At 36.0% G+C, this 23,076-nt stretch overlaps 2 protein-coding genes and 2 pseudogenes across 2 annotated transcripts; all 4 read left to right on the forward strand.

Moving 5' to 3' along the window:
- The first annotated feature begins 2,029 nt into the window (after window positions 1-2,029).
- On the forward strand, window positions 2,030-5,250 carry LOC126553422 (ATP-dependent DNA helicase pif1-like). The gene is made up of 3 exons (XM_050208589.1): window positions 2,030-2,566; window positions 2,701-4,249; window positions 5,132-5,250. Exons 1-3 carry the CDS (start codon window positions 2,030-2,032, stop codon window positions 5,248-5,250), a joined length of 2,205 nt encoding a protein of 734 aa, XP_050064546.1.
- Window positions 5,251-6,380: 1,130 nt separating this feature from the next.
- Window positions 6,381-7,885, forward strand: LOC114124164 (ATP-dependent DNA helicase pif1-like). Its single transcript, XM_050208590.1, has 2 exons — window positions 6,381-7,134; window positions 7,191-7,885. Exons 1-2 carry the CDS (start codon window positions 6,381-6,383, stop codon window positions 7,883-7,885), a joined length of 1,449 nt encoding a protein of 482 aa, XP_050064547.1.
- A 308-nt stretch (window positions 7,886-8,193) lies between these two features.
- On the forward strand, window positions 8,194-10,733 carry LOC126553426 (uncharacterized; annotated as a pseudogene).
- Window positions 10,734-20,547: 9,814 nt separating this feature from the next.
- Window positions 20,548-21,570, forward strand: LOC126553423 (uncharacterized; annotated as a pseudogene).
- Window positions 21,571-23,076: the final 1,506 nt, after the last annotated feature.

The raw sequence follows: 23,076 nt of genomic DNA on the forward strand, positions 1-23,076 counted from the left end.
AAAAAAATAGTGAAATGTAGGTAACAAGTAACCTTATGTAATACTTAAGCAACAAGTTTTAATTGCTTTTGTAAATTCAACGAATCTCTATACAGTCCATTGTTGTTCAAAATTTGGCAAATAGACTTGTCAAATTCACAAATGTGTGTATTCATAATTTCCTGATACTTATAAAAATTGTTGAGAAAAGTACTGACACATGCTTCTTGAGAATTCTATCTAGTCAAATTTGATATTTGTGGCATCAAACCGTCCTTCTCTTTTACCAACCCTAATAGACAATAGTGAAAGTTGTTATGTAAAACTCCTTAAATCTGAATAGATAACAAGTTTATTGATTTATAAAACAAAATAAAGTAAAATAGTCTTATGACATACATGTGGTTGATGGTGATTCCTAAAATACTTTTGAACTTTCTCTATAGGCGCCAATACTGTTCTTGGTGTAATGTAATTTTCTAATAAATTTAAATAATGGGCATTACATCCGTATACTAATATATTAGGATATTCATCATGGATTCTATTCCTCATAGCTATCATTTTATATTCATTGCTTGTGCATACTGCAAACACCTGTTAGTTTTATTATAAGACAAAACAATTAAATTAAGTGTAATTAGTTTGTAGGTAATCGTTTATAATTTATATACTTGTTTATTTTATTAGTCATGAATTATTATGCTTTTACTATCATTATCATAAAATGCATTTTTTATTTAACAAGTGTTGAGTACCTATAATATCATTTATGTACACATATTTATATATTTTACATATCTTATATATAAAAATGAATCGCAAAATTTGGTAAGCGCATAACTCAACAACGCCTGGACCGATTTCGCTCATTCTTTTTTTGTTTGGGTCGTAATTGTCAGGAGAAGGTTCTTACGGACGAAAAATTTGAGAAAGTTATCGGGTTAGAGAAATATGACGAGGTGGTGATGAAATTACAGAGGCGCCATCTATCCAGCAAATAGTCAACTAAATTATTTTTGGTAGTCAATGGCAACCATTTAAATAAAATAAATCATTTATTTAAAATGTTTTTAAAAATGCATGCAAATAGACATACAAACAACGCAAATGTTCGCAAATGTTCGTTGAAGTCCAAGGATGGTTTTTACGGCTAGAAAAATTAGAATTATTGCTGGAAAAACCCTAAAAATAGCCCTTTTCTTTTTAAAATAGCCCTTCCTATAATATTTATAATATAATACTGATCGTATCCATGGCAACCAACAATCGTGTTTTGTGCAGAGTGTTTAGTTAGTTAGTGTTTGTTTAGTTCGTGATTAGTGAAAAAATAATTTATATTTGATATGCCTCCTATAAGACGAAGCAATTTAGGTAGAAGAACCAGAAATGCTACAAACCAAGCTAATTACCGATCTAATTCACAAACGCGTGAAGCGCGAGCAAGTTTGAATCGAGCTGCTTTTAGTTACGATGTGTCAATTGACTACAGTAACTACCAATGTGTTGTTATTGGTTCTATGAACTCGGTTTGCTCACACTGTAAGGCATTAAAATACAAAAACGAAGCCAATGGATTGTGTTGCGCAAATGGTAAAGTGAAATTAATACCATTGGATCCACCACCAGAACCATTGTACTCATTGGTTTCAGGAATAGGAACAGATTCTATACACTTTTTGACAAATATCCAACAATATAACAATTGCTTTCAAATGACTTCATTTGGGGCAACAAATGTAGTTCGGGAAAATTTTATGCCAACTTTCAAGGTATGTATTATAGCAGTTACTCATAATTATTTTAGCAAACAAAATTTTCTGTCACCAAAGTTAAGATGTGTCACTAATCTTCAATTTCTTAATCATTACGAAATATATCACTTAGTCATCATATTATATTATGGTGTTTCAGTTTCAGTGACACTTTTATTATATTTTATATTTGATAGATATTAGTTAAAACTAAATATATACTTTTTAAGATCAAATATTATTTATTTTTTGGAATTGGTGCAGAGAATTCCAATGATGAAGTTACCCAATACCAAATGGGCCGCTATGTCAGTAGTAATGAAGCAGTTTGGCGAATATTTTCTTTTCCTATTCATGAGAGACACCCTTCTGTTGTTCACTTAGCTGTGCATTTAGAAAATGGACAAAGAGTGTATTTTACAGCACAGAACGCAGTACAAAGAGCTGCTCAGCCACCATCTACTACATTAACCAGTTTTTTTGAGACATGCCAAAACGATGATTTCGCACAAACATTGCTATATTCTGAAATGCCAAAATATTATACCTGGAATCAATCCTCAAGGAGATTTATACGACGGAAACAAGGAAAACCAGTTCCAGGATATACAGATGTATATTCCACCGATGCGATTGGCCGGATTTATTCAGTACATCCAAGCAATGATGAATGTTTTTACTTACGACTGCTATTAGTCAATGTACGTGGCCCAACATCATTCCAACAGTTACGAACTGTTGATGGTGAATTGTGTGTATCCTACAGAGAAGCCTGTCAACGTTTGCAATTGCTTGAAAATGACGCTCATTGGGATCAAACTCTCAATGATGCTGTAATATCATCACACGCTCATCAAATACGAACATTGTTTTCTATAATCATATCTACATGCTTCCATCAAACCCAATTGATTTGTGGATCAAGTACAAAGATTATATGTGTGATGATATTTTGTATCAAATACAGAATAGAATGGGAAATCCAAATATACAAATCAGTGAAGAAATTTACAATGAAGCATTGATTTCAATTGAGGACATGTGCTTGATAATGTCAAACAAACTATTAATTCAATTAGGCCTGACCGCGCCCAATCGTCCAATGCATGACGCTATTAACCAAGAGTTGCATCGAGAAAGACTGTATGATCTCAACGATTTGAAAGAATTAATTCAAACAAATCTTCCACTGTTAAATGAACAACAGAAGTATGTATTTGAAACTCTTATGAAAGTAACAAATGATGAAACTGGAGGGATTTACTTCTTAGATGCACCTGGTGGTACAGGAAAAACTTTTTTGATTTCATTAATATTAGCAACAATTCGCTCACAAAATAAAATTGCACTTGCACTCGCTTCGTCGGGAATCGCAGCAACTTTGCTTGAAGGTGGTCGAACAGCCCATTCAGCACTAAAATTGCCATTAAATATGCATAGCAATGAAACTCCAACCTGCAACGTTTCGAAGAACTCTGCAATGGCAAAGGTTTTGCAGCAATGTAAATTGATTGTTTGGGATGAATGCACGATGGCACATAAAAAATCTTTGGAGGCTTTGGACAGAACCTTAAAAGATCTACGGAGCAATAATAACCGATTTGGTGGTGCAATGATTTTATTAGCAGGAGATTTTCGTCAAACATTGCCGGTGATTCCACGATCAACGCCAGCTGATGAACTCAATGCATGTCTAAAGTCCTCCAGTTTGTGGAAACATGTCAAAGTACTTCATTTAAGCAAGAATATGCGTGTCGAGTTGCAAAATGACCAATCTGGAAACATATTCTCTAAACAACTCATTGACATTGGTAATGGCAAATTTCCTATAGACATGTTGACTGGCTGCATTAACTTTCCTCTAAGTTTTTGTCAGTTAACTCGATCAAAAGATGAACTTATTCAGAAGGTGTTTCCAGATGTTTCTCAAAATTACAGAAACCATGATTGGTTGAGCGAACGTGCTATACTGGCTGCAAAAAACATAGATGTAAATGAATTAAATTTCAAAATTCAAGAACAAATTACAGGCGAATTGATGATATATAAATCAGTTGATTCGGCTACTAATCAAGATGATGTAGTCAACTATCCACCGGAATTTTTAAACTCGCTGGATTTGCCAGGATTGCCACCTCACAATCTTCAATTAAAGGTTGGATCGGTGGTTATAATGTTGCGAAATATCAACCAACCGCGTCTTTGCAACGGTACACGGTTAGCGATAAAAAAATTACTAAACAATGTGATAGAAGCAACTATACTCAAAGGAAAGTATAAAGGAGAAGATGTTCTCATACCGCGCATCCCAATGATTCCGACTGATGTGCCATTTGAGTTTAAACGACTACAGTTTCCAGTGCGTCTTGCTTTTGCTATGACTATAAACAAGTCCCAGGGGCAATCATTAAGTGTTTGTGGTATTAATCTAGAAAACCCATGTTTCTCACATGGTCAATTGTATGTTGCCTGTTCCCGTGTTGGAAAACCATCAGATTTGTTTATCTATGCGCCAGGTAATCAAACAAGAACATCGTATACCACAAAGTACTACAATGATAATAATAATAATTATGATTCACATGATTAACAATAAAGCGATTACTTACTTTTAAATCATGACAGAACCGTCACCCTGGTGATAGGGCGTTGTGAATAAAAAATAATTAAATAAAACTATAACAGTTAAAACTATAACTACTTACTTTTAAATCATTATATATGTTTTATTTAATTATTTTTTATTCACAACGCCCTATCACCAGGGTGACGGTTCTGTTCAGGAGAATTTTTTAAAATACGTAGGCACAAAAACTGCCACATTACAAATCTTTCGTCGTGAATTCGACGTAATATTAGCACTATCAATAAGATTAAATTAAAAATTAACACACGGCATACGAAAATGCAAAAAAAGAAAGTAACACACGGGCAACGCCGTGTCGGGTCAGCTAGTATATAAATAAAAGCTAAAGTGGAAATCTTTGTTACGAGTAAGCTTCGAAACGCCTGGACCGATTTCGATCATTCTTTTTTTGTTTGAGTTGTAATTGCCAGGAGAAAGTTTTTATGAAAGAAAAAATTAAGAAAGTTGCACGGAAAATTAAAAAAAAAATACAATGAAAAATAAAAAATACCGATGACTACTATTACTATTATTATTACTATTTTATTTTTGGTAACCATGGTAACAACTTTTTTGTTATTATTATTTATTTTCCCCGTTTTTGTAACATTTTTCACTGATGATTCGCTCCTTTTGGTCGCAAAAGGTGCTTATGTAATACAATTTTAGTAAAATCCACCAGAAAAGTTCAAAATCTTGATGTAAATTACTAAATTAAATTAAATTAAATGACTAAATTACATCAAAAACAACCAAGCCAAATTGCGTGCAGATAGTTATATTCATTTAAAAGATGCGATTGGACGACGAGACATAGAAGCTAATCATTTAGGCCAAATGGTTATACTCCCGTCAACTTTTACTGGTGGGCCAAGGTACATGCACGAATGACACAAGATGCTATGACCTACGTTAGACATTACGGTCTTCCTGACCTTTTTATTACTTTCACATGTAATCCTCACTGGGACGAGATAAAAGAGCTCTTACTTCCCGGTCAAAAAGATCATATGATCGACATGATGTAATTGCAAGAGTGTTTCGGTTAAAAGTCAAAAAGACCATGAACTTATTGACAAAAGGTAAAATATTCGGAGAAGTGAGATGCTATATGTATTCAACAGAATGGCAAAAGAGAGGTCTATCACATATTCATATTCTTTTATGGCTTCAGCATCACATTACTCCGGATCAAATCGACAATGTTATTTGTGCTGAAATATCCGATCCCATACGTAACCCTCAGCTTCACGAAATCGTTTAATGTAATACTATTCATGGTCCTTGTGGCTGTTTTAATCGAAATTCACCATGTATGAAAGATAACGCGTGCAGTAAACATTACCCCAAGAATCTCATTAAGGAAACTCAAACTGGTGATGACGGTTATCCGAAGTACAAGAGACGTTCAACCGATGACAGTGGATTTTCCGTTAATATCAAAGGCGTAGATATAGATAATCGTTGGATAGTTCCTTATAATTCAGTACTGTTAAGAACATGTAACGCTCACGTCAATGTGGAATATTGCAGTTCGGTGAAATCCATAAACTATGTGAGCAAATACGTAAATAAGGGCTCTGACCAGGCTTCATTTGCCTTAGAAAATGAGAAAGACGAAATAAAAACTTACGAAAGTGGACGATATATAAGTTCATCAGAAGCTGTGTGGCGAATCCTTGAATTTCCAATTTACGAGCATTTCCCTACCGTTGTTCACCTTGCTGTCCATTTAGAAAACGGACAAAGGGTTTACTTTAATGAACAAAACCTACATGACAGAGTGAATAGTCTTCCTACAACTACACTTCTCTCATTTTTTGATTTGTTTAAAGTGGATAACTTTGCAAAAAATTTGCTTTACCCAGAAGTACCTGCATATTACGTTTGGGACAAAAAAAAAATTCCAAAGAAGGAAAAGAGGAGTAAACGTTGTTGGCTGCCCAGATATCCAATGAGAGCACGATCTGGGTAGAGTTTATACGGTTCATCCGAACAATACAGAATGTTATCACCTTCGTATGCTTATCCATGAAATCCGGAACCCGATTTCGTTTGAAACGTTGAAAACTGTAAAGGGTCAAGTACATCCCATTTTTAAATCCACGTGTAAGGCTCTAGGGTTACTTGAAGATGATGAACATTTGTACGCAGCACTTTGCCAATCTCCGCATATGATACGGGATCTATTTACGATTATATTAGTGTTCTGCCAAGTAACAGATCCCTTATATCTTTGGGACAAATTCAAAGAATACCTATCTGAAGATTTTAAAATACGATTAGAACGACAGGATTCCGTGGATGCAGAACACTTAGCGGACGTAGTGTTGAAAAAATGCTTATCGGTAATAGAAGATGCCGTGTTAGCATTAGGTGGTCAGCCACTTAAAGAATATGGCTTACCTCAGCCAAGCAACTCTAAACAATTTGATAATAGAGAGTATATCAAGGAAACAAGTTATGACTTAGTAGCCTTAGAAGACGTTGTAAGAAACAATGAAGAATCTCTGAATGACGAAAAAAAGTTTGCTTACAATCAAATTATTACAAGTGTTAATAATGATGAGAGTCGAATATACTTTTTAGATGCTCCAGGTGGAGCTGGAAAAACTTTCTTAATCAATTTGATTTTAGCGAAAGTTAGAAGTACTCGCGACATTGCCTTGGCTGTAGCATCTTCTGGAATCGCAGCTACACTGTTCGAGGATGGTCGAACGGCCCATGCTACCTTCAAATTACCACTCAATCTAACAACTTCGGTCACTCCCTTTTGTAATATATCAAAAAAAGTAATTTTGCGGAAGTTTTAAAAGATACAAAATTAATAGTGTGGGACGAAATTACATTGGCACATAAGGGTGGTGTTGAAGCTTTAAATATATCTCTAAAGGATATAAGGGGAAATAAAAGGTTAATGGGTGGTGTAACGGTTTTACTGCCTGGAGACTTTAGGCAGACTCTACCAATAGTACCACAAGGGACCAGAACTCATGAAGTCAAGTCATGTCTTAAAAGATCTACTCTATGGCCTAAGATTAATATACTCAAACTGTCAAAAAATATGAGGGTACACTTGGGAGAGGAAAAGTTTGCTGATAGATTTGCAGATCTTTTACTTGAAATTGGCAATGGTGATTATCCATCGTTTGATGAAATGATAACTATCCCAGAGAATTTGTGCACAGTTGTAACTACGGTTCAGGATTTAATATCAAAAATTTATCCAGATATTGCTCATATTCATGATAAGCCTATGGAATGGTTGTGTGAACGTGCTATACTCACTGCAAAAAATGACCAAGCGGCGGCTATCAATGATACACTGCTGATGTCTTTTGAAGGGGAAGAAAAAGTATATACTTCGATAGATACGGTGGTCAACATGGAAGATGCAACTAATTATCCGGTTGAATTTTTAAATTCATTGAAACCACCGGGCATGCCATATCATAGGCTTATTCTGCGTGTGGGCACACCTATTATGTTGTTGCGAAATTTGAAACCGCCTAAACTGTGCAAATAACCTTTAGTGCTAAAATTTATCGTGACAAAGCTTCTGCCGCCCAAACCTATAACTTATAGAATAGGTTATGATAATAATCATTATCTTAAAAACTAAATAAATATGTATAAAATATTATTTCAAAAATCTTAATTAATTTAAATTTTAATAGATTTAACAAAATTTAATCTTGGCAGGTTACATACATTTATATACTTAAGCCCAGCAACGACGGGTAATTCAGCTAGTCGATGATAAAGTTACGATACTACGAAAATAATAAAATCTTAAATCTTAAATGGGATTTTACGCACAGTCACGGTATTTAGTCTGTAGTTACCTTTGCAGTACCTATACATTACACAAATTTACTCGAAGTCTAATAGTTTTTCTTTTTAACAAATACAATTTTAAAACTGAATATGTCTTGGTATAAAATTAATTCGAACCGTGGAGACAAAAATTTGTTAGTAGTGGATAGTTATATACATAGGATTGATAAATCTATAGGAAATAATGAATACTATAAATGTATTGACATTTGTGAAGGACGAGCAATATTAAGGTCACAAACGACTGCAATAATATCAAAAAATCATAATCATCCAACGCATGGAGTCGAATTGGCTCGACGTGGATTTCTAGAGATTCTAAAGGTAAAAATATGAAAATATAAATGTAAAAAAAAAAAAATTTCCATTCTTTTTTTTCTATTTCATATCTTTTTTGATTTTCATTATTGTTTTCTAAGCTACATTAAAAATATATTTAAAATTTTTTTTTTAACATTTTACCGGTGTACATCATTTACGGCCATATCAGCGTTGTTATCGGCGACGACGACTGCATGTCCGTACATAGAAGTAATATACGATTGTGCAAACTTTAAAAATTCAAAAATATTTAAAAAAAAAAAAAAACTTAAAAATATTGAAAAAAAAAAAAGGTTATTACATAAGCCATATAGATCTGATTTTACTATATAATAAATTATAATACTGTAGTAGCCAGTGATGGTTGCTGCACTCTTCTTTTACGACGAATGCGCGTTCCGTCGTAGGTTGGAGAGATGAGGTATATAAGTTAAACAATAGATTAATAAAATAATTGATATGTTTATTAACTTGTTAAAACAATAAATGAAAACGATTTCGTTAGCGTAAGCACAAGTACTTAACTACCGGAGAGCAAGTGACAACACTGACTAAGTCTAACTGACTCTTAACTAACTCTAATTAAATCTATGATGAGGACTCATATTTATATGGAACATGCCGTGATGGATAATAGGATGATCTACGTCTATGAAGTGGCGTGATGTGTTTAATCCAATCAGGAAACGGCATCAGTGGTCCGACTCGGTGGCGTGATATAGTTATAGGCCACTGGACTTTAGAACTACGTTTTTATACTAAAAACGTCGGTTTACTACAATACTTATATTTAGGAAAAAGTTGTTTCAAATCTAATGACATCGGTACCTTAGAGTTTCCACGAATTGAGGCAATTTCTTGTGTCTTCGGGAATAAAGGGTTGCACCACATCGGAAATAGAAGATGCTATTCCTCTCTATACTAGTATCCGATCCTCAGCATATAGAAAGCGAATGAAATTAGTACCAAAATTACCAACAAAGTTGTCGGAACTTATTCTTGAGAACGAATGGAGATCAACAAATGACGGGAAAGATTTTTTATTAGGTAACTATTTTTTCATATGTCCAGTACCGGGTATAAGAGGAAAACTATACGATCTCATGCATCATGATATTCAAAAACTATAAAACTATTTAAAAATACCAAAATACAAATTATTATGTATTAATTAATAATTATTAAAAAAATGAATTAATAATTTAATTTAATTTAAAGGTTGTGATGGTATTGACGACAAAATTGTTATATTTGGAACGGAAGGTTTTTTAAGGAGACTATGTAGTAGTGAAATCATTTTTATGAACGGGACATTTAAATCAGCACCTCAGTTATTTACCCAAATTTATACATTGCACAGCTATGTCGTAGGAATAATGGTACCATTGATAATTTTAATGAAATTATAAGTCATTTAATATAATTGCTTAGTACATAATTATTAATTATATTAAATTAACTTTTAAGGCGTATGCATAGCTACCGAATAAAAGTACAGCAACTTATTCGAGAATGTTTAATATATTAAAAGAAGCTGCTGTAAGAAATGGTTTAGTATTTAACGAAAATACATTTCAAATAGATTTGGAAATTGGTATGATCGTGTCCATAAGAGAAACATTTGGCTATGAAACATCTATAAAAGGATGTTTATTCCATTTTGGTCAAGCAAGTTGGAGGAAAGTTCAATATTTAGGGCTTGTTCATGATTATAATCAAAATGACGAAATAAAAAAAACGGTCCGTCGTATTTGTAGTATGGCTTTAGTACCAAAAGACCAAATAGATTATTGCTGGATTATTTACTAGACAAGCACCTCTACATGAAGGTAATATTTAAAATTGTTATAGTACAATATATTTTTTTAGTACCTATTTTACTTATTTAATAAATAATTTAGGTTCAGATAGATTGATGAGTTACTTCGTAGACACTTATTTGGATACCGACATCTGTATACTTCATCGTAACATGTGGAATCACTACGAAACGGAACATACAAGGACGATAAACCACTTTGAGGGTTGGCATGCAGGATGCAGCTCTTAATAGGACTATATGTTGACCACATCCAAACATTTTTATTCTGATTAAAGAATTTAAAAACCAACAGCAATATTTTGAGCTTGATATTCTGTCCCAAAAAAAATGTTATCAAGCTCCAAAAATGAGAAAAAAAATACAGAACGTTAGAAAACAGATTAACAACTGCAAAGGAGCGGTAAATAACAGTTTATTAATCATTAAATTATATAATTATATTGATGCCTAACATGTATGTTTACATTTAGAATGGAAAATGGACAAATAACAGTCATGGAGTATCTAGATGCAATTATGTACCACTTCCATCTTGATTAAAATTAAAATTACTATAACTATAATTCAGGTCCGTCGTCCTGGCACCCGTAATTCATCAAATCTCCCCCTAAACAATTTCATTTTTTAGTACCCGATTTGTATCCATTTGTACCCTATTTAAAAAAAAAAAATTGTACCCTTTTACATTCGTTGTACTACTTACTAATTCGATTAGATTAGATTAGTTAAACTCATCTCAGGTAGACATTATATTATAATATAATATCACATAATGAAATGTATAATATTCTAATGAATAAAAAAAATTTAATTTATTCTTTTTTTTTTTTTTGTATTATCAATTCGTTAAAAAAAAATTCATCAGTGACACTAAGTACTACATATTTACTATATTTACATGAATTAAAAGCAAAAATATAATTTTTAATCATTTTATTAAATTAAATAAAACAGATTGGTAGATTACTTGATTATTAGGGCTATTTATATTTTTTATGTTTACTTAGAAATAACTGAATTGTATTGGTGTCAAATGGAATACTTAAATAATTTAATTAGAATATGTGTATTGTGTATATACTTACATGTTATCATAAATTATATTACTATTGTATTAGAATAAAATTTTTTCTCAATACATTTTATTTTAATCAATAAATTGTTTTTATTCTTTTTGAAATTCATTTATTAGCTAGCTATGTGTTCCTTATTTTGAATAATATATTAATCTATTTATGGATGTATTTTTTTCTTGGTGAACACATATTACATTATTTATGCATAATATATTCCAGATCATTCAATTAATTTCTTTGAAGTTTTGTAATTTATATTAAAGATATTTGTATCACTTATAAAATATATAATATAATTTATGAATAAATAAATAAAAACAATCAATTTCTGTAATAACTAAACACCTTTTTATTGATTATACACATTTCTTAGATTGTATATATTACAAATTCAACATTTACCAACTTTTTGTTACTAACTTTCATAATTTTTTCTTTAGTGTCATCAAATAATTCCCAATCATAATTTGACCTGTTGGCATACCCTATATAATGCCCAGAGCTTATTCTTAGGCCACTTTTCTCTGGGCTATTAAATGCTACCACGCCTCGAAGAATGAAATCAATGTTATGAATGCATATTTTTTTAGGTAAACTTCCCAACATAACATTAACTGAACCAGAATAATTATGATGCATTTTATTTTGTTCTATTAATTGTTCATTAATACTAAGTGATGCATGTAAGTCTGTGAATAAAAAATTAAAATTTAGTACATAATTTTATAAGAACATCATAGTCAATATTTGTTTACCTATTGGTACAGATACCAATTCAATTAAAATGTAATTGATTGGTTTTATTACATTTTCCCTTTTTTTACCACATTTTGGCAATTTACATACTTCAGATATTGATGAATAAAAATGAAGAATTTCACTCTCTAAATCAATTTTTCCATCAAATGCATTTAAAGATATGACCGTTGAACTAGTTTCATTTATAAAATCATCACATAGAAAATTTGAACATTCATCAACCTGGCAATAGATGGAAATTGTTCAATAACTTTTCTGCTACATTTTTAATAGTGCAATTACATCCAATTGTTTTAGTCCTCCAACTAATACTTGCATATTATTTTCAAAATGATTTAGTAACAACGATGCCATTTCTTTGTAGATATTCTTGTAACTGCATTGAGTCATCATTTTTAAAATAAACTGAGCTGTTTTATTTGTTCCTCTAGCACGTGTTAAATTTTTTTTGTACTCTTTGCTATCAGCAGCTGCACATGCTAAAATAGATAAAATTGAATCCACTGAACATGTATTACTCAACAATAATTTTCCTATGTCTGGTAATAATATGGGTTTATTATTAAGTGAACTCCCATTTTTGAGGCGCATGATTGGTTTAAAAATTCCTTTTTTATTAAAATTTATATGTTCAAATTCTGGCTGCTTGTTAAGGTATGATTTAGCTGAACGTTTTTCTGGTTGACAAACTTTTGGTGTTCCTTGACCTTTCCAGTTTTCAGTAGTATTATTTTCTAAATAAATTGATTTATTTCTGTCATTGCAAACAAATTCGTGCTTCTTCGCAACCTTCTTCCGTCTGATCTGCTGGCACTGAGCAACCAAAGAGATGTAATGCTTTTTTACATAATTGACAACGACGCATACCAGTTGGCATGTCTCCATTCATACACATTAAACATTGTTGTCTATATTCATCTAACACTAAATTACTAGATACAGCATCAACATGACATGTATTAAATTGAGATGAAAGTTGCAAAGTATTATCAATGGCATTGAATTCCTGCTCAAGGTGTGTATTGGTACTTAAACCATGGTTTATATGAACACTAGGATTAACTTCTATAGATTTGGTAATACTACTGCAGTTGTTTTCAAGATTGTAATTTACATTTTCATCAATATGTACATTATTTGTTAAATTTAATGTTTCTGGAGTCTGAGAGATTTCATGTAAAACATTCTGCTTTTGAGACATTGTCTGATGTATTAAATTATCACCTCTATAATAGGGAAGTATTTCTTGCGTAAAACTATCCACTCTTACTGGCAATACTTGTTGTTTAAAAAGTCTATTTTTTAATTGATAAAAATTACTTTCAACTCTGGAACTAAAAACTGTTGGATCTCCATAACCAAACGATGAAACCATAATTGATGACCAGCAAGGAAAAAGTTTCATCGCATTGACTATATATGTTTCAAGTTCAATTTAAAATTGTGCGTTATCGCCTATACCTTTAATAACTTCAATATTTACTTTACATTTATTCGCTATTAATTTTGCCCACTCCTTGAATGATCTTTTACAGTTGAATTCTTCAAGTTGTTTTTCATAAGTACTAATATCAAAAATGTTAAATTGTTCAATATTTTTTTCATTTAACTGGATATCGAATAGTGTCATATTACTTCCACTTATTTTTTCTCTTAAAAATTCTCTAGACTTATGGCATGGTGTGTATTCATTAGAGTCAACAATTTTATCATCATATGGACTGAATGCAACATTAAAAATGGCCTCTAGAATTTGTTCTGCCTCTCTCATACTAGAAGAATATACAAGAAGACCCGTTGCATGAGAGAATAATTCTTTAGTACTGAAGTGTTTTGCTTTTTTTAAGGGTGGCCATTGGGTAATCAAATGAATGAAATGATTTATATCATTTCTTACAAAACATTTTGATATTTCAGTTTCTACATTATTATTTAATATAGCAAAACACACTTCTAAATACTTTTCTAGTGAATTATACTGTGTGAAAGCTTGCACTATCCCTGACATCAAAGGTAATGACTGATCAGATACAGATACTTTAGGAGGTTTCACATCTTGTCGAAGCCAGCGTTTAAGCCATAATGAAATAGATACGTTATTATGCTGTTCTGATAACATGGATAAAACTGTAAAACTTTCACCAAATAGGTTCATCACACCTTCATATAAAAATATAGCTCCACTAAGTTGGTTATCATATCTTTTAATTTTTTTACAAACTTCACCTGTAGCATCAAAACTAATAGTCACTGGATGCACTTTTGAGTAAGAATCTCTGTATATCTTTGATTGTAGGTCACTCCAGAAATGTACAAAAAATTTGTAGTATACCCAATCCCCTACTGCCAGATTGCCTTTTCCCGGGGATTCTGGGGGTATATGGGTATTAGGGGCCTTGGGGCCGGAAACCACCGGGTAACCCCCCTCTACCGCCGGAGCATCATCCTGTTCCGCCGGAGAATCTTCGGTTCCTACCGGAGGGTTCTGATGTGCTCCGGACCATTGTTGCCTTCGTCCGGCGACTCTTCAGCCAACTCAAGCTGCCAGTCTCCGGGGGCCTTGATCTCCCGACCAAACATCATTTTGGCCGGCGACTGTCCGGTGTTTCGGTTTTCTCTGTTTCTAACGGAGAACAACACGTGTGGCAGATAGACATCCCACAGATGATGAGGCTTATCAACAAGTAAGGTTCGTAACCCTTTCTTCAACTCTTGATTCTGCCTTTCTACCGGGTTGGCACGTGGGTGGTATATTGGAGTCGTCCAACCTTCCACTCCCCACTTCTTGAGTGCCTCTCCCATAATACGAATAATCATACGAACTGCGGGCCATTATCTGACAATAATGCCCTCGGGTATCCGAACCGTGGGAACAACTCCCGTTCGAATGTATCCACAATCGCTTTGGTCGTCGCCTTGCCTAAAGGGTAGGCCTCTACCCAGCGACTGTAGCAGTCTGTTACTACCAAAATCGTCGTCTTACCCCGCTGCGTCCGCGGGTACGGACCCATAAGATCGATGCTCAGTACCTCCCAAGGTTGACGTGGGATCCTGGTGCACATCCGATCTTCAGGTTTACGATTCAGTGGTTTTACCCGTGCACAGACGTCGCATGCCCGCACGTAGTTACGCACTGCTTCACGCATACCGGCCCAAAAGAAACGACTCTTTATGCTGCGGTACGTTTCTTTCCACCCTGGGTGATTCGCTGTATCGTGGTCGTGAAACCTTTGCAGCAGAATTTGGGCCTTGTCAGCTGGGACGACCACCCCCTCTTCTCCATTCGCAATGGATCGAGGGTGGCGGTGCAACACCTTGTCCCGCATGACGTACAGCTTCGGCAGACGCCCGAACCTTGCACTGTCTCCGGAGAGTTTGGCAACTATCTCCCGTATGTTCGGGTCGTTCTGTTGCCACTCTCGGACATCTTGCAATGTGACGTTTCCGTCATCCCTCTTCGGCTGGATCGCACCACACTGGGTGACACCCACTCTGGGTCCTCCGGCCACGCCGGACAGATCACCGAAGACTCCGAACATTTCTCCGGACACTCCCGGCCGAATCACAGGGGAGTCGTGGATATTATTCTCCAACGATTCTTCGTTCACTGTATTCGGTCCCGCCGGACAACGGGATAGCGCGTCGGCTGCTTCATTTTCTACTCCGGGCACGTGCCGGATTTCGAAATCGAAAGCCCCGAGTTGTAACGCCCATCGCGTTAGTTTGCTGTTGGTACAGCGAGCTTGCTGTAACCATCGGAGTGCCGCGTTATCTGTAAATAACATAAACTTACCAGACTCAAGATACGGCCTGAACCTGTCAACCGCCCAAACTATGGCTAGACATTCGCGTTCCACTGCCGAGTATCTTCCCTGAACTGCGTTAAGTTTTCTGCTGGCATAGGATATGATTTTCCTGTCGCCACTCTCCCCCCGCTGGAAGAGCACGGCACCAACTCCGACTTCGCTTGCGTCGGTCTGTAGATTGAATGGCTTACCCGGAAGAGGAGGGCAGAGCCGTGGTGCGGACACCAAAGACTCCTTCAACTTCCGGAACGCCTCTTGCTCAATTTCTGACCAACGCCATTTGGTCCCTTTGGCCAACAGACTCGTGAGCGGTGCTGTGATCTCGGCATAGTGTGGCACGAACTGGCTGTACCAACCACAAACGCCTAACACGCGCAACACGTCTTTTGTCTTTTTTGGAACCGGTAACTCCTGAATCGCCGTCAATTTCTCCGGTTCCCGGTCTATTCCTTCACCGTCCACGACGTGACCTAGGAATTTGATCTGTGCCACCCCGAATGTACATTTTTTGGGTTGGCACGTTAGACCGTAAGACTGGAGTCGCTCCAAGACTCTCTGCAAGTGGTTTAGATGTTGATCGGGACTCTAGTATACCACAATATCATCCAAATAAACCAACACAAATTTACCAACTAACCCACGGAAGACTTCGCTTACCAAGCGACAGAATGTGGCTGGGGCGTTTTTAAGTCCAAAAGGCATTACCCTAAACTGGAATAATCTTTGGGTCCTAAACGCCGTCAGTGGACGTGTCTCTGCGGAGAGACCCACTTACCAATATCCTGATTTCAGATCCATGATGCTGTAAATTTTCGCTCCGCCCATTCCTCGGACCATGTCATGGAGGTCCGGCATTGGGTGAGCATCCGACTCCGTCTGTATGTTCAGACGGCGATAGTCAACGCAAAATCTGCGTGAACCATCCTTTTTCTTCACGAGTACTACCGGTGCAGCCCATGGAGATATGCTAGGTTCAACAAACCCCTGTTCCTCCATGTCTCGCACCATTTCGGCAATTACCTCGTTTTTCTCTCGGGAGTACCCGTAAGCATTTAGAGCCACCGGATTTGGATCCTTGAAACGGATCTGGTGCTCTATCACCCGAGTTCTGCCTACCTCTCCGGAGAAAACCTCCGGATATTGGCCTAAGACTTCTTTGACCCGCATACCGTACTCTCCTTCCGGTAAAACTGCGGTCGTTAAGTCCACTCCTACGGTGACCGGAGTTACTGGATTTCTCCAACTCACGGAAACCCGTCTTTCTTTCCCCAAATGGATTATGCAACCACTATAGTCCCAAGCGACTTTTGTCTCTCCGAGGAAATCGTGGCCCAGGAAGACATCTCCAATGAGATCGTCTAACACTGCTGCCTTGAAGCTTACCTCCATATCCACTATCCGGGCCCGAAATTCGGAAAACTCCGTAATTTCTCGGGTCCGACCGTCCGCCATCCGGACAATCTCCGGTTCTTCGGTAAAACTTCGGCCAAACTTCTTTGCCACCCACGGTTTGACATAAGTCCTCGCCGCCTGGGAGTCCAATAGCGCTACTACTGCCCCGAGTGCAAACTCAAGTTCTATGGCCGGTACCGGAACATCCGATACCCTAGTTTTCCCCGTTGACACCGTTGCAATGGCTGGAGACTCAAACGCTTCAGTCCGCAGATCCGAGAAGCGGTTGCCGCAACTCAAACTTTGAGTCCGTATCTGAGTCTCTCTTTTGCACATCTTCCGTGGATAAGGAACTATTTCCTCGGGAAAATCTTCGGATGTGACCGGACAAATTAACAACTGCTGTGTTAACTTATCTTGTTCCGCATCACTTGAAATGCTGTTCGCGACATTTTTATCGGAAGGATAACTCACCTCGGTGATATCTTCACATTTGTCCGAAACATTTTCAATCCTGCTCGATTTTCCATACCTTTTGTCCGGGTGGTTCGACCACCTCTCCGTCGATTTGCCATTTGCCCGACTCATTGTCACGAACTGTGGTTCCTTTTCCGGAAATCGCTTTCAATGAGTTTTCTCGGGTGGCTACGGCGTTTTTCCGGTGTTTCCCCGGAGGCTCGACGGTTTTCACCGGACAACTTCTCACTCCGGACGTCCATTCGGGTAACCGAAGTTTTCCTCCGGAGGATTTCCGTTCTTACCGGTTTTCTCCGGTCCAGAACTCTTTTGGTCCGATTTATTCGGATCCTTTCCCGAGTCTCCGGTCCGTAACGCTCCGAAGTTCCATTTCTTGGGTCAGTTCTTGTAATTTGTGGTTTCTGTACCGAAACGTTACTCACTGACCGAGTAGAACTTCGTTGCTTACCACTCTTCGGACGACTCGTGACTTTTCCGCCGGTTACTTCCTGGCTGGTCGGGACCCGGCGGTCCCGCCGGTCGTTCTGGCGTTTCCCGACTCCGACTTTCTTTTCGGACATGCGGCTTGCCAGTGGTCATGACTACCACATACTCTGCATCCTGCACCCGAAGATAGTCGTTCCCTCGGATTAGGCACCTGGGATTTGCTAGCATCCTCAGCTTTTCTCCTATCCAACCATTTTAATTTTGGTGGTCCGCTGGTGCTCTCTCCCGCCTTATCCGGTACTACGGCCTTACTACCATCCAAAATATGTGCAAGCGCACGTAGTTCACTGAACGATTTCAGCCGTTCAATGCGTGCATGAATTCTAAATTCATCACGCATGAGCCCAATCACCGTCATCACCACCGCTTCTTCAGTCAGACCAAGATTTAACCTCCGATACAACTGGTACTTGTGAAGGACATACCCTCCCAGTTTTCGGCCTTGGTCTGGGCGGTACTTAACAGTTCCGATTGTAGGCTCGACTGTAATTCGTCCCCGTTGAACTTTTCCAAAAGCTCAAACTTGAACTCTTGCCATGGCAAGTCCAACGCCCTCATGGTTCCCCACCATGTACCTGCCTGTGCCTTTAGCTGAGGGGCCAACACGGTCACCCATCGAGCCATGTGGATACCAGTTTCTTCAAGTATTGCTTCGGCCTGGAGCAAAAACCGCACCGGGTCTTCCTCCCTCTTGCCAGCAAACTCTGGTATCGACGCACGGGCCATATTCAACTCATTTTGAGGAATGAGCAGGCTGTCCGCGAAGTGAACACGTTTTCCACCGGAGAGATTACTCCGTAACGCTTCCCCATCACTTCTACCGGACACTTCTCCGGACACTCCGGACAGATCACCGAAGACACCGGACATTTCACCGGACACTCCGGACCGGTTACCGGAAACTCCGGATACTTCCCGATTTCTCGGGTTTTCCCCGGCCAATCTGCTCCGTATGTTCACCCAACGGCTCTCAAAACTCACACCTTGAGTTTTGACCGGAAGATTTTGACTTTTGCCCGGGCAATTTTGATTTTCACCGGACAAAATGCTGGTAGAGGGTTTGGGGGAAACCCCACGGCATGCGCAACTTGCTTGCGCCACCCGTTCGGTCGACCTAAGCTTTTCTTCGGCTAACTCCCGCTCCAAGCGTTCCACGCTCTCGCTGAGAGTAGCAATTGTTAGCTGCTGCTTGCCGACCGTTGTTTCCAGCCCCTCTAGTCTATCTAACATCTGTTCCATAAAGTGGTTTATCAAATCTCCGTCGGATTTTCCCTCTTCACCACTGTTCTGGACCTCCGATGTATTATCTTCCAGTACCTGGGCTGACGTCCCGTCAGTTACCCCAAACCGTACTGATCTTGGATCCATGTTTTCCTTAGACCTAATATACTCCTCTAGTGCTAGGAGTTTATCGGCCTTGGACCCCCCGGTCTCAATACCACGTATCGACAATTCCCGGTTAATTTCTACAATATTTAACTCACTAATGCATTTCGTAACCATTGTGGAGATTAAATTTAATTGCAATTATCTATCTAATTAAATTACGATGGATACGAAATTACGTAACTCGGGCTATCGCTGGTAGAGATATGTACTTTCCAATCTATAAATAGCCAAAACCAAGTTTAGCTCAGTAGGAATTACGCTAAATTATGCAAATTTTGCCAAAATTACCACCTTAGATTGGATAAGCCCTTAATATTTTATTCAAAATAAAAAATATAAATAATTTGAATAAAACTATTTAGGAACCGGTATGATCAGGACACCTATTGTAGGTTCTTTTAACCCGATATGTGCTAATTTACTTTAATTTACATAAAATTATTTTTATTAAAATTAGCACTTACCTTACTCCTTTACCGACTGCGCCAATGTAGGTGTCGGGATGAGGTAACTAAAATTAAGACGTTCGTAACGGCGGAAACACTCTTTATTATGCAAATTAACAATAACGACGCGAGTGTGTCGGCGACGACGGTTTGGCAAAAGCTAAAGCTCGTCGCCGCCGCCGACCGGGCCGTCGGCCGTGCCTTGAGGCGGCGGCCGGACCGGTTGTCCAGTCGCGTTATCGCGGACGAGAAAACGCAGCCGCGGTCGTTGCGATAACGACCGCGACATGTAAGTATTTAATTAATATATTTATTTAACTTTAAAATAATTTGAGTTTGTGCTATTTTGCTTATTTTCTATACCATAGGCAAAAACTATGTTTTCTGAACTTAAAGAAGAGATACCCCAAGCAACCTCATCTATAAGTAGTAGTTCAAATCTTCAAATGAAAAGGATCTTGGTTAAAGTAATTATATTAATTTTTTTAACTTGTTTAATGACTTCCAAGTTATAATCATTTTTTTTTCAGGTAACTGATAATAGTGAACTTGAACATGGTATTCTACCACTTGTCAATCTTGAATTGGAACAATCTATGGCAAGCGTGTCATCAGATGCAATTAATTCATCAACTAATATAGCAGAAGTAAAACTACTCATAATATATACTTGGTTTATTAAAATTTATTATTTATACAAAAATATATTTTTTTTAGATTACTGATAATAATGAATCTATCCTAACTCCTATAAAAGTAAAGTCAGCTTATTTAACTGCATCCAATACTTCTATTGATGATACACCAATACGATAATTTCTTAAATATGGAATTCGTCAGTTATCAAATGAAATTCAGATCAAAAATAGCAAATTAAAAAAATTACAACAAATTATTCGGCGTCAAGACAAAAAAATTGCTTCCATGTCAGAAATCATCAAACATTTAAAAAATAAAAATCTTTTAAATGAAAATGATTCTGATGTTCTTTTTGAATGTTTTGGTAAACATGCTAATTTAATAACGAATTGGTCTAAAAAAAGCTTAGGAAAAAAAGTGCCTAAGAAATATAGTCTTGCTATTAGACAATTTTCTTTATCATTACACTTTTTTCTCCTAAAGCTTACCAATATGTTAGAAAACAATTTAATACAGTTTTACCACATACATGCACTTTAGGAAAATGGTATTCACATGTAGATGCTAATCCTGGTTTTACCAATGAAGCTCTTAAAACTTTAACTTTAAAGGCAACACATTCTAAAACTCCAATTTATTGTAGTCTTATGTTTGATGAAATGGTTATTAGACAACATCTTGAATTTTGTAGTACAAAGTATTATGGCAGAGTTGATTTTGGCAACAATTTGGACAGCGATTCCTTAGGGCTTAGATTCTAAACAATCCAAAATTCTTGGCTATGTCTTACACCATCGAAAAATATTTAAATCTTTACAATTTCATAGTGCTGAGAGTAATAGCCTTTTCTCAGATCATCTTGTATTAATAAAAGCTATATCTTATACATATATAAAATTAAAAGTTAATCAAAGTTTAAGAAATCACAACGAAAAACCATCATTAAGGACTTGGTACAACAAATTGACACTTTTCAGAGGCCAGTGAAAAAGATATTGCAATTAAATAATTATTTTTATATTTAATATAAGACGTTTACAAAAATAAATTATGATCTATGTGTTTAAACTTTAAATCTATTCTGTATTTCTGTTTATTTAATTAATGTAATTTGAATCATGTATTAAATGTAATTCTTTTTGTACGATAATAAATGAATATTTTATATTGCCAATAGGGCCACACTGTAAAAAGTAGTCGTCCTTTGCATCAACCATTGAACTATATGATAACTGGAACGCTCACAGCCCATATGACTAATGTAAATGAAACCGAGCGGGTCTGTTAGAAAGAGATAGCAAATAATATAGGTGTGTCTATCTCTGTCTTTATTGATAATACGCCGTATCATAATACCGTATATACTTTTAAATTTTAAATGCTTACCGTCACCTTAAAATTATTTAGCTTTGAGTCCTGTTTTTTTTTTTATAGTTTTTGGAACTACATTACCTACTACAATGGTTAATTTTTGTAATGTTTACAATTGTACTAGTAGCAGTGATGTTCAAAATGATTTAATATTTCATAGGTTAGTATTAATTTTAATTGTGCTTGTTTATTTCATAATTTTATTTACTGTACTGTAAATGTATTATTTAATAAATAAATAATCTTACTTTGTATTTTTATGGTCCAAGATTTCCACTTAATGACAATGAAAGGCTCAAAAAATGGATACATGCTGTCAGACGAACAAATTTCAAACCCAACCAAAATTCATTTTTATGCAGTTTACATTTTACTGAAAAGGATTATAATAGAGCAAATGTAAGTGGGAAATTGGTTTTAAAAAAATGTGCTGTGCCAACTATCTTTGAATTGCCAGATCATTTAATGCCAAAGGTGAAAGAAAGGCGAGTTTTACAACGATCTGTTGAAATTCAAGTAAGAATTGTTTTATATAACAAACATGTTTTATTTAATTTTAATACTATATAAATCATTTTTTTAAATTTATAAATAATATAATTTATAATACTTATTAGTATATTTACTAAAATTTATTTTCATAATAATATATATTATACTGATAAATTTTGTATAGGATATATTAGAGCCTGTTCAAAGTACTTCAGATGTACAAGCATCAGATGATACAAAACAGATGTTTGTTGATGTTGGTGTTCAGACAAAACTAACTGGACAAGAATTGGACACTACAATAAATAACTTACGACGAGAAAAAAAATATTGCAACAAAAACTTATAAGAAGAAATAATCGGGTAAGTAATTTGGGAGAAATGTTACAGTTATTAAGAAAAAA

This window comes from Aphis gossypii, unplaced genomic scaffold, assembly GCF_020184175.1.
Source record: "Aphis gossypii isolate Hap1 unplaced genomic scaffold, ASM2018417v2 Contig00244, whole genome shotgun sequence".
Taxonomy (NCBI): Eukaryota; Metazoa; Arthropoda; class Insecta; order Hemiptera; family Aphididae; genus Aphis; species Aphis gossypii.

Excerpts from the sequence above, each read along its gene's own strand:
- LOC126553422 (XM_050208589.1), top strand. The coding sequence starts at position 2,030 with ATGGGCCGCTATGTCAGTAGTAATGAAGCAGTTTGGCGAATATTTTCT. Across the intron at positions 2,567-2,700 it reads ATCAAACTCTCAATGATGCT|AATAGAATGGGAAATCCAAA; the intron begins GTAATATCATCA and ends TATCAAATACAG. Across the intron at positions 4,250-5,131 it reads TTTGTTTATCTATGCGCCAG|ATAGTTATATTCATTTAAAA; the intron begins GTAATCAAACAA and ends AATTGCGTGCAG.
- LOC114124164 (XM_050208590.1), top strand. The coding sequence starts at position 6,381 with ATGCTTATCCATGAAATCCGGAACCCGATTTCGTTTGAAACGTTGAAA. Across the intron at positions 7,135-7,190 it reads AACTTCGGTCACTCCCTTTT|TGTGGGACGAAATTACATTG; the intron begins GTAATATATCAA and ends CAAAATTAATAG.